Source organism: Lutra lutra, chromosome X, assembly GCF_902655055.1.
Source record: "Lutra lutra chromosome X, mLutLut1.2, whole genome shotgun sequence".
NCBI lineage: Eukaryota > Metazoa > Chordata > Mammalia > Carnivora > Mustelidae > Lutra > Lutra lutra.
Genome location: NC_062296.1, coordinates 65,746,374 through 65,759,239, shown reverse-complemented (window position 1 = coordinate 65,759,239; position 12,866 = coordinate 65,746,374). Strand labels below are relative to the sequence as shown.

Here is a 12,866-nt window from a genome sequence, read left to right as displayed (position 1 = left end):
TACTTCAGCTATTAGATATTTGAGAGTAAAGATCATGTGAATAAACCCAGGGCTTAGTAGATTGTACTCAATAAATACTTTTTGACCAAGTGGAATACTTTGAAAATTCCATAACATTATCTGTAAATAGCATGGATATGCTAAACTACACTGACATTTTGAGCTGAAATTACAAATTTGGCTAGGAAGATTAAGAATATTGCTCTTGTCACATCCCAAGGAATCTCCATCACCTGTTCACAGGTTACAGCCAAACAGAAGCTTTACACATAATGCCAGGAAAGCTTTGTAAAGGTATTATATATCCCATATTTTCTGGGACAGTCCTGATTTAAAATATTTTGTCCTGTTCTTGTAAGGACACTACTAATCAACCCCTAGGCCCAATGTCTCATTCAGTACATCTACTCACTATATACAGCAGGGTCAAGTATAATTCATAAAGCCAACAGCTACCTAGAACCATGATGCCCACAACTTTAACAAATGAGACAAAGCTCAAAATTCTTATATATTGTATTGGTTAGTCTTTGTATATACAATAACAGTAATATTTAAGCAGGTTAACAAACAGGCAAAATAAAAGGATATTCAAGTGTAATACCGAAGAATCATTACTTCCTTTGTGTTCTTTGGGTTTAAAAGCAATGTGATTTTTAGACCCTAACACATAAAAGTAGTTCTGATTATCATGTAAAAAATAAAGTCAGACACCAATAATAGTCAAGTAAATAATGGAAAATAAAGAACTAAGGCTTTTTTTAATCCTAATATAATATTAAAGAACATCACAATCAATACAAAAGTACTTTATGAGGTTTAAGTATTTAAAGCAATAAAGAAGAAAAGACCCCAAACCTTTGACACACGTTGGCTTGTTAATAGTTGACTTTGATCCTAATCCTAACTGGCCCCAGTTGTTACTGCCAAACATGTAAAGTTTATTATTTCCTGGTGGGAAGGAAAAAGACATAAGAAATTGAAGCATTTTCAACATAAAGTGATGAGAGACGAAGTCATCACAAAGCAATAAAAAAGGCTACACTTAAAAGTTGTATTGCTTTCCCGTGTTGAAACAGGTTACCTTGCCCAGGTTAAAAGGAATTATTTTAGCTGTCCATTACAGGTTACCAGATTCTGTTAGGTGTAAAAAGTGTCTAAGATTATGCATTAATCACGTTTGATTATATAGATATATTAAAATAAATTTATTCCAAGAAAGTAGCATTTATACAAAATCCTATTTAAATATGCCAAGGGGATTTAAAATTTAAAACACTCTCTTGATGCAACACATTATCAAGAAATCTCTGATGAAAGACAGAAAAAACATTATTCTGGTAAAGGAAAGTATATTCAACATGTTCGAAACACGGCTCATCTATAACATATAGGATTCTTTCCGGATTACCATCCTCACTTAGGATTTCAGTACTAACCTGTAACAATAGCAGTATGTTCATCTCCACATGAAAGAAATGTAGGTATGTCATTTTTAAACCAAAATTTGCTGGGAATATTTCAGCAAATTTAGTTTTTCCAAATGTAAACACAGCACCCGAACCTGCAAATATATGACAGTTTCTATTTTACAACTTTTACTATGTCGTCTGTTACCAAAATATTTTTTTCGGTAACTTATCTGTACAGATTCCTTGTCTCATGGCAGCTCTGCTTCCACTCCAGCACTGTTTACATCCTCTTTCTACCTTAATTCAGTCTTACTCCTCAGACTTTATTGTGGTTTTATTTATGAAATCTACTAAATAGGTATTATTCATTTATTGGAGGAAAGTAAGAAAAAAAAAAAGGTAAGGCAGTCCTCCATTACTGAAAGTCTGTTTCCCCAGGTGGACCATCTGCTCCCTGGAATGAGCTGATTGATAACAATCCTGCCCTATTAACACTGGTTAACAACACCTCATGGTCTAGCCTGATTGAAGGCTTCTCTCCACATACGGGACTAGGACAGTATTGAGTTTCATTATTAGCATCATGTCCATAGAGCATGTTGAGATTTAACACTCTTAAGTCATTAAACACTACCTGATCTGAGTAGTATTCACAAACTATTTTGGTCCAGTACCATTTTAGAGAGAGACCAAAAATCCCTACCAGTTCTCAATAACCATTTAAACACACACACACGCACACACACACGAGGCCAGATCCAACTTTTGAGGAAATCTCAAGGAGAATAATCACACAGAAAGAAACTAATGGGTGCCATAAATATAGGGAACATAAGTATTAATAATAAATGATAATGTGCCAGGGACTAGCCACTATGAAAAACCCTTTGAGAACAATTGTGAGGTGTGTCAATTGAAACCAATTACTTAGATTGGAGAGGCCAGGTTCTATAACACACTTTGGGTGTTTCTAGAATGAGTAATTTCGTTTTGTTCTATTCTGGCTTCCCAGTTAGCCTGCCCTGATACCCTCACCCCAAGCCAAGGTTTGGTGGCTCGCTCTGTCCCCTAGTAGTTATTATCTATTGTGAAATGGTACTATCATTTTGTTTACCTTCTAGTATTTCTCACTAGGTTGTGAACTCCAGGTCAGGAATCTAATCATGTTAAAGAGAAGAACATGGCAGAAAACGCTACACACACACACACACACTTGATACTGCTGTAATCCAGTACTTTTTTTTTTTTTAAACTTTTGGTCTTGACCCATTAGTGGGTGAGAAAATCAATTTAGTAGGTCACGATTATCATTTTCAAAGGAATGTACTATACGACAGATCTGAGAGCAACCAAGTGGTTAGAGTAAGCACCACTTCATGAAACATTTACTTCTGTTACACTATACGTGTGGCACAGCGTCACAATGTCAAACGTATTTCTGCAGCTCAGGGGAAAAGTTTTACAGGAGCACTCGTTAATGGCTCGCACCGCCCCTTTTCTCTAAGTCGCTTTCCCCTCTCGTCTGTTACCCCACGCCCCCTAGTCACCCACTCTTTACTGCATTCAATACATAACTGGGTCTTGGGGACCTCGAAGGGGGTACTTTGGGAAAGTTTATAGGGAGGTAAAAACTGCCCCTGCGTTCGAGAAACTCATCGAAAGCTTATTTCAAAAGAAAGAAAGAAAAAAAAAAAAAAAACACAAGCACCCCTTCCCCGTGCTCCCCCTGCCCTTCCTTTCTGCTCCTCTCAGACTATCAACCAGACGCGGCCCGAGCTCCAGACCCAGTCCGGCGGCCGTTGCCTGGGCCTTTCCCTCGACGGGGCCGCCCGGAGGCGGGACCTGGCCGCACGCCCGCCCGCGGACCCTCCCTCCCGGCCCGCCACCACCCCCGCGGACGCGACTCACCGGGCACCACCTCCTCGGGTTCCCCCATGCCAAGGGGGATGCGGGGAGCCTGCGCCTGACCCGGAAAGGTGGCGGGGGCGACTCGGTGGGGCCTATGGCAGTGCCTCAGTCCCGACGCGGGCCGCGGAAGCCCCCCGGGCCCCCATAGCGACACCCCGGACATCGGCTACTACCGCGTCCCCGGAAGTCAACAAACAGCCGCTAGGGGCAACGGAGGCGGAACGTTGGGGCGCGAGGCGGGGCCGGAGACGGGGGACGAGAACAGTGGGCCGGGCGGCAGGCACGGCGCGGGCGCAGGCGCAGACGCAGCGGGCGGGGCGGTAGAGGCCGCGCGCCCTCTGGTGGCCGGGAGGAGAGGGGCGGCCACGCCGCGCGCAGGGATGCTTCTGAGCCCGCGCGCTGATGGTGGTGGTTTATCTAGGCCCGGCAGGGACCTCGTAAGCGTAATGACAAACGTCACAAATATCACATACTCTGTCACTCAGACTATGTGACACAGGCAAACGTCGACACATAACCGTAACAATACTAGTAATAAGTGACCATCTCTAACTATAAATGAAATAGGGACTCTGCTAAATATCCAAAACGCATTTGTATTCCCAGCATGTAACCGGAGACCGTATACTAGATGCTCATTAAATCTTTCTCGAATGAATGAATCCTACCGCAATCCTGTAAGGTGGTTCATGTTAATCCCTCATGGATGTGTTGATTATACAAAGGAGGAGAGCTAGGGTCTACCTTAGCCAGCCCAACCTGTCCTTTGGACCTCTCCCTCTGTCCTCCCTGAGAAGGCTGAGGTGTGACATCCACTACTGACAGGAAATGCACAAAGAGATTCACAAACAGCAGACCACCATTGCTTTAGAATTCGTTCAGAGATATTTTCCTACAAACTTTAGTTTCCCATACACCATAAAACAAAAAGGCAAAAAGCTATGTTCCAGGATGAGGAAATGTATGTACATGTGGTAGTTGTGGGCACCAGCTAGAAGCCGGATTCAAGAACCTTGTGTGGAGAAGAGTGTATTATTGACTTTCTCAGGGAGTTTGGTTAAAACCAGAAGGAGAGAGTAAACGAGGCAGTACACAAATAATCATTTACTTGCAGAGCAAAGTGGGGGGTACTAAGAAAGTGTTTAATGGGGAGCACTGGCCTGGTGTGAGAAGTTAAGAAATGCTTATCTGAAGAAACATCATTAAATCTAAGAACTGGAAGAAGCTGGGAGAGGTGAGAGCTCTGGGCAGAAAGTAAATCGTGGGCAAAGGCTCATAAAGAACAGAGCTCTTTGCAGGAGCTCAAAGAGGTGACACTAGCTCATGGCAAAGTGGCGGGGTTGTGAACCTGTGAAGGACTGAGATTCCACCCTAAGGACAGTGGGGAGTCATTGAGAGGTTTTAGGTAGTGGAGTGACAGGATCAGCTATGTGTATTCCTGGAATCATCCTGCCTGGCTGATTTGTGGGGAATAAATTGGAGCAAGGAGGAGGGCTCAGAGGCTACTGCAGATATAATGACAACCAGTCAGTATGGCTTAGAATATAGTGTATTGGCCAATCTGGAGGAGGCCAACCTAAAAACGTCTTCGGAAGTAGCATCACCAGGAATTGGTAACTGACTACTGACTCTTGGGCAGTGCAGGACACTGTGGGAAAAGAAGAATTTTTAAAGACTTCCTTTAGTTATGGTATGCTTTAGGGTTTCTTTTTTAAGATTTTATTTACTTATTTATTTAAGAGAGAGAGAGAGAGAGAGAGAGAGAGAGCTAAAGAGCAGGAACAGGAGAGGAGAGGGAGAGAGAGAGAGAGAAGTAGGCTCCTCCCTGAGCAGGGAGTCCCAAGTGGGGCTCGTTCCCAGGACCCCAGGATCATGACCTTAGCTGAAGGCAGATGCTTAACCCACTGAGCCACCTGGGTGCCCCAAGTTTGTTTGTTTTATTTCAAAAAGAGAAAGCACATTTTGCTGCTGAGCGTTCCAGAAGGTACTGATGCAGCTCTACTCCAGGGTTTCCAACGTAAGCAAATGGGGGACGGCTGGTGCCACTCACTAAGATCGGGAACACCGTGGAAAGGGAAGGAAGGGTGGAGTCAGGTAGGCAGGGGGAGGAGAACATTACAGTTCAGCCTCAAGCCCACTAAGGCATCAAAGTGGAAGTGCTGAGCGGAGCAGCCAATTGGCAAGTAGGAGCCGCAGGTGGAGGGACATATTTGGGGGTGCCTGGGTCTAGGTACCCTCAGGAAACACTTCTAGGTGAAAGACTGGAAAGTGACTATAGAATGAAAAGGAAAGAGAGACTGGGATGAGTCGTGCTAAAGGTCAACACTTAACGGCCCAGCAAGAAATGATGAAGCTGAAAAGCAGAGAGTAGCCACAGAAGGAGAGTTCCCAGATTAGGGGTTCAACAGAAGGATGTGGTCAGTTGTGTCACGTGATGCTCAGAAATGAAGTTAGGTGGAAACTGCCCCTTGAATTTCGCGATGAAGAGATCATTTGTAGTGCTGAAAAGAGGTGTTCGGTAGAGTGATGGAAGAAGAAACAATACTGGAGTAGAAAGTGGGAGAAGCTGAGAGCAACAAGTGAGGGTGAACCCCTCAGACATTGGAGACTGAAATGGGCTAGGAGGGGACAGGAGATAGTATTTGGAGGGGGAAGGGACATGGATAGAGGGCTTCTGTTAAGTTTGGGGAGACTTGAGGGGCACCTGGGTGGCTCAGTGGGTTAAGCCTCTTCCTTCAGCTCAGGTCATGATCTCAGGTCCTGGGATCAAGCCCCACTTCGGGCTCTCTGCTCAGCAGGGAGCCTGCTTCCACCCCCCACCCCACCACCTCGGCCTGACTCTCTGCCTACTTGTGATCTCTGTCTGTCAAATAAATAAATAAATAAATAAATAAAATCTTTTTTAAAAAAAGTTTGGGGAGACTTGAGAATGGTGAGGGGCAAAACACGTAGGAGAGAAAACAGATTTAGGAGAGTGAAGGAATAACCAATCCTCTAAGGGAGGAAGAGATGGCATCCAGATCTGTGGAGAGACTAGTCTTAGCTAGAAGGGGAGACACTACTTTTAGCATAACAAGAGAAAAGGAAGCAAACCTCCTTGCACATTATGCCCATGATATATATTATATATAGATATAGATATAGATGTCATATATATATATATATATAGGTCATATATATCTATATATCATATATACATAAAACTGATTCATATGATACAGATGCATATTGCATATGTCATATAATATATGATAATACTATTGTCTATCCCAGAAGCTGAGGGACTAGATCATGCACGTGGAGCTTACAGTGTGGTACCTGGGCTAGAGGGTATCACTCAATGGTGTTAGCTCTCACGAATAAGGCAGAGTCAGCTCTGCTCACTGTATCCATGTAACCCAGGCTATGGTTCATTGCAAGCGACACTCCAATCTCAGTGGCTTAACACAAACCGAAGTGTTCTTTCCCTCACTCATGCTACATGTCCACTGTGGGTCAGCGGGGGGATCTGCTTTACCTGATCACTCCGGGGCCAGGACCACTGACGGAGGTCTGACGATCTTGTAACTATACAGTTTGTGACTCCTGACCTCTTTGGTGGCCGCAGCAGGTCTAGAGAGAGGGGGGAAGTGGGGAATGAAATATTTCCGGCTAGAGGTAACATGTTTCTGCTTCTTACCACCCCGTGGCCAGATCCAGTGCTCTGGGCCCCCATGCGCTGCAGGCAGGCGGGGAAAGGTGGGAGAGTTCGTGACAGTCAGTAAGAAGTACGTGTCTCCACCACATCCCCGTAGCCAGATGGTCTCAACCTGCGGAGTCACTTTCCTCATGTTGGAGAAGGCAGAGAGTGCTAAGGGATAATTTCATGACTCTTGGCTGCGGTCCTGTGCTCTCACCGTGAGTGCTCCCCTTCCTAGCCGGCCAACCTCAGGACATCACGTTGATACAGAGAAGTCATCACATGTCTGACAACATGCACAACTCTGGGCAATTTCCCCCCATTAATTCTAGTTGTTATTCAGTTCTGGAGCATTCTGTGTCAACTTAAAAATAGAAGCATGTACAAACAAGGAAGACATTTGATGGAGTACGCTTCCTCACTGAACTAGTTCCTTTCTTAGCAGCAGTCAACAAAACCCCCAAGGCTTGCATTTTGAATGACATTACAATGCCACTGCCAACACCATTTCCTTCTCGGCAATCAGATACACCTGTATCTCCACTTGGTGTATCTCCACTTGGAAAACCCTACTACCAAATCTTGTAGACATCCAGACTCACAAATGAGATTCTTTTAAAAAATATATATATTTAAGATTTATTTATCTGAGAGAGAGCGCACGCGCACACTGGGGAACAGGGGGAGGCAGAGTGAGAGAGAATCTTAGCAGACCCTGTGCTGAGCACAGAGCCAGAGGCAGGGCTCAATCTCACGACCCGGAGATCAATAAATCCGATTCTAGTAGCTACTTTGATTTCTGAACTTTTGTGGTACAGCTCCAGGATATATGAACTGAGGACATATAGGTCCAAAGCTGGGGAATTTCATTTATAAGAAAGTAGCAGAAATTAGGTGGGGACTACTACGCTATTACCCCAAGGAAGAAAATTTGCACTTTTCTTAATCATTTAATCCAGTATTTAAAAATCTTGAATGCACATACAGATCATCTAGTGGTCTTGTTAAAATTCAGATTCTGATTTAGCAGCTCTTGGGTGGGCCCTATGAATTTGCATTTTTTTTAAAGATTTAATTCATTTATTTGAGAGAGAGAAGATCACAAGTAGGCAGAGAGGCAGGCAGAGAGAGAGGGGGAAGCAGGCTCCCTGCTGAGCAGAGAGCCCGATGTGGGACTCGATCCCAGGACCCTGAGACCATGACCTGAGCCGAAGGCAGAGGCTTAACCCACTGAGCCACCCAGGCACCCCCAGCATAGTGTTTTTAAAATGATTTCATGTTGCTGGGTTTATCAGTAATTTGTTCCTTTTTCGGATCTACCTTAATTTATTCATCCATTTACCTGTTGATGGACCTTTAGGTCCTTTCCGGTTTAAATAAAGCAGCTATGGCTATTCATGAGTGTGTGTGTGTGTGTGTGTGTGTGTGTGTGTGTGTGTGTGTGTGTGTACAAATCTCAAACTTCTTCTTTTGGGTAGATACTTAGTGTTTGCTGTCAGTTTTATGTTTTGCAAATATTTTTTCCCAGCCTATGGCTTGCTTTTTCCAAATCTTAAAGAGGAGAAAAAGGAAAAAATAAATAAAAAGAACCCAACCAAAAAAAAAAAAAATTCAATGCACAAAAATAGAGAGTATGTACAAAAAGAATTAAACTTTAAACATTTGAACAATGAACTCCAGTATTAAAAGTGCAAATTAAATCTTAAAACTTATTTATCTTCCCTACTGAACTGGCAAAGATTAAAAAGATTGCCAGGATATAGTTAGTAGGCAAATAAGCACATTTATTCAGTTTGTGGGAATTTAAAAAATATATATGATCTTTTCAAAAGGTCATTTGGCAATATAAATTACAATATTTTAAGAAAGGTATATCATTCTTACTCATTCTAACCATTTCTATAGATGAGTTCTTTCCGAACTTTTTCCTGCAGAAATATAGAAATTTGCACCAAGACCATGGGCAAGGATGTGACTGTAGCATTGTTTGATACAGTAAAAAAGGAAAAATAAAGACATCTAAATGACTTCAATAAGCAACTGAATGAATATGCTATTGGGCTTCCATATAATGGGATACCATGCAATCATGTATAATAGTTTTATGTGAACTTAAATGGAAAAATACTTAAGATCGAATTTTAAGTGATAAAAACACATTGCAAAATAATATGCAGAGTATTATCCCATTTCATAAAAAGTAAATTAACATATGTGCATACATGAATAGGTGTGATAAACACATAGGTAAAATCTGGAGGAACATTTACTACACCGTTTAATAGTACATCCCTCTGGGGAGTGGAATTAGAGAGGACTTTGAATTTCTAAGTCATACATATCTGTATGGGTTTAATTTTCTTTTTACAATTAACACCATTTGCTTTTTCAATCAAAAGTGTTCAACACGAAAAATAAGAAATCAAACAACTAACAGAAGTTAGTCAACAATAATAGCTAACATTTCATGAGCATTTACTGTGTAGCAGGCACAGTTCTAAATTCTTTACATACATTAACTGAGTGAATCCTCACAAAACTCTCTTGGGTATATTTTACTGAATCTCCTCATTTTACAGGTAAAGACACTGAACAGAGAGGTTAAGTAACTAGCTCTAGGTCAAACAGTAAGAGGTGGAGCCAAGAATTGAACCCATATCTGTCTGGCTACAGAACCCTAGCTCTCAGGACCATATTATCTGCCTATTGAGGAAAAATTAAAATATGTTAGGAATGAAAAAAATAAGTTACGAGATCTTAGTTCATACCAATTCTGAACAAACTGGCCATTCACTGATTATTGTACAAATTTTGAGCATGAAGTAGTAACGATTATGTCCCTTTGTTGGTTTTATTGCATAGGAGGCCTTTTGCCTACATTATCCCTTTAAATATATGTTCAGAAAGATGTAGCTTCAAAATATATCTGCAAGCTTAGCATAATACCCTCTAGGTCCATCCATGTTGTCACAAATGGCAAGATCTCATCCTTTTTATGGCTGCATAACATTCGTGTGTGTATGTGAGAGAGAGAGAGAGAGAGAGAGATTTCTTTATCCATTTATCTATTTATGAACACTTAGGTTGCTTCTAAATCTTGGCTACTGTAAATAATGCTGCAATAATCATAGGGGTGTATATATCTTTTTGAATCAGTGTTTTCATGTTCTTTGGGTAAATACCCAGTAATGAAATTATTGGATCATATGGTATTTCTATTTTTAATTTTCAGACTAAGAGGGATAAATACCAATGATTTCACTGATATGTGGGATCTAAAAAACAAAATAAATGAATAAACAAACTAAAAAGCAGAATCAGATGGTTGCCAGAGCGACAGGGGATGGGGGATGGGCAAAATAGGTGAAGGGAAGTGGGAGGTACAAGCTTCCAGTCATGGAATGAGTAAGTCATGGGAATAAAAGGTACAGCGTAGCAGCATAGGGAGTATAGTCAATGACATTGTAATAACGTTGTATGTGACAGGTAGTAGCTACACTTGTGATGAGCATAGCATAAAGTATGAACTTGTCAAATCCACCTGAAACTAATGTAACATGTGTGTCAACTATGCTCAAATAAAAGAATATATATATATGTATGTATGTATGTATATATGCAAGCTCATTATGTCTAATCGCCTCCACTATGACTTCATCACCTCCCTGTCCCAAAACACCTGGACCACTGCCATCACTTCTTTTTCTTTTTTAAATTTTTATTTATTTTTTTAAATTTCTTTTCAGTGTTCCAGAATTCATTGTTTATGCACCACACCCAGTGCTCCATGCAATATGTGCCCTCCACAATACCCACCACCAGGCTCACCCCAACTCCCACCCCCAAAACCCCTCCAAAACCCTCAGATTGTTTCTCAGAGTCCACAGTCTCTCATGGTTCGTCTCCCCCTCCAATTTCCCCCAACTCCCTTCTCCTCTCCATCTCCCCATGTCCACCGTGTTATTCCTTATGCTCCATAAATAAGTGAAAGCATATGATAATTGACTCTCTCTGCTTGACTTATTTCACTCAGCATAATCGCTTCCAGTCCTGCCCATGTTGATACAAAAGCTGGGTATTCGTTCTTTTTTTTTTTTTAAGATTTTATTTGTTTATTGACAGAGATCACAAGTAGTCAGAGAGGTAGGCAGAGAGAGAGGGGGCGGGGAAGCAGGCTCTCTGCTGAGCAGAGAACCTGATGTGGGGCTCAATCCCAGGACCCTGGGATCATGACCTGAGCCGAAAGCAGAGGCTTTAACCCACTGAGCCACCCAGGTGCCCCGGGGTATTCATTCTTAATGAATAATGAATTCTTAACAGGTGTCCCTGTCTCCATCCTAACAGTCCTCACAACCCAGGAGTCAGATGGATTCTTTTAAGAGCATGACATACCTTTCTCTTCCTCAAGACCTTCTTATGGCTTCCTTTCTCACTGAAAATAAAAGCCATAATCCTAACAGTATTCCAAAACATCTGACTCTCCACCTCACTGAGCTCATCTCTCACCCCAAACCTGCAGCAAGGAATATTTACTTATTTATTTATTTAACTTTTATTTTTTCAGTGTTCCAAGATTCATTGTTTATGCACCACACCCAGTGCTCCATGCAATTCATGCCCTCCATAATACCCACCGTCAGGCTCACCCATTCCCCACCCCCTTCCCCTCCAAAACCCTGTTTGTTTCTCAGAGTGCACAGTCTCTCATGGTTTATCTCCCCACTCCGATTTCCCCCAATTCACCTATCCTTTCTTTCTCCTAATGTTCTCCGTGTTATTCCTTATGCTCCACAAGTAAGTGAAACCATGTGATAATTGACTCTCTCTGCTTGACTTATTTCACTCAGCATAATCTCTTCCAGTCCCGTCCATGTTAATACAAAAGTTGGGTATTCATCCTTGCTGATGGAGGCATAATATTCCATTGTATATGTGGACCATAACTTCTTTTTTTAAAGATTTTAAAAAATTATTTATTCAACAGAGAGAGAGATCACAAGTAGGCAGAAAGGCAGGCAGAGAGAGAGGGGGAAGCAGGCTCCCCGCTGAGCGGAGCTCGATCCCAGGACCCTGAGATCATAAACTGAGCCGAAGGCAGAGGCTTAAACCACTGAGCCACCCAGAGGTCCCTGGACCATAACTTCTTTATCCACTCATCTGTTGAAGGGCATCTTGGCTCTTTCCACAAGTTGGCGACTGTGGCCATTGCTGCTATGAACGTTGGGATACAGATGGCCCTTCTTTTCACTACACCTGTATCTTTGGGGTAAATACCCAGTAGTGCATTTGTAGGGTCATAAGGTAGCTCTATTTTTAATTTTTAAATCACTTTACAGATGTTAATGATCTGAAGTGATTCTATTAGCAAATACCGAACCAGTTGATGTAAAATGAAGCTGTTCCTAAAGAAGAACTATAAGGCATATAGGACAGTAGTTGTATGACAAGGTGCTTTCCTGGTTTATGACTTTGAAGGATCATGTAAGGTGAGGACAATGGCTTATATTATTATATTCTTATTTTTGCCAGATATTGGTCTAAACACTCTATGTATTAATTATTTAAATCTGCATATTGTAGAAGAGAAAACTGAGGCACAAAGAGGTTAAGTTATCCAACATCTCTCAGCTAAAATGGGGTAACTGAGGTTTGAACACATGCCTCCTGGTTCCAGAATCCACACTCCCAACAACTACACTATACTGCCTTTTGAAAGAGCACAGAGCAGTGGTCTTCGGATTTTTTGGCTCACCCATCACTTACAACCAACAAGAAGGCAGAAGGGACAAGAGCTCATTGAGGTGACCCATGCAAATCAGTTCTCCTGGGTCTATACCTAGATTATCAGCTGGTGTAGAGGATCAGCG

At 42.0% G+C, this 12,866-nt stretch overlaps 1 protein-coding gene across 1 annotated transcript in view; it reads right to left on the bottom strand.

Annotated features, from left to right (window-relative positions):
* RPGR (retinitis pigmentosa GTPase regulator) overlaps positions 1-3,687 on the bottom strand; it is a 54,314-nt gene extending 50,627 nt beyond the window's left edge. Inside the window, 4 exon segments of the mRNA XM_047715696.1 lie at positions 859-951; positions 1,440-1,523; positions 1,526-1,564; positions 3,321-3,687. Coding sequence (XP_047571652.1) covers positions 859-951; positions 1,440-1,523; positions 1,526-1,564; positions 3,321-3,483 — 379 coding nt within the window. The 5' untranslated portion in view covers positions 3,484-3,687.
* Positions 3,688-12,866: the final 9,179 nt, after the last annotated feature.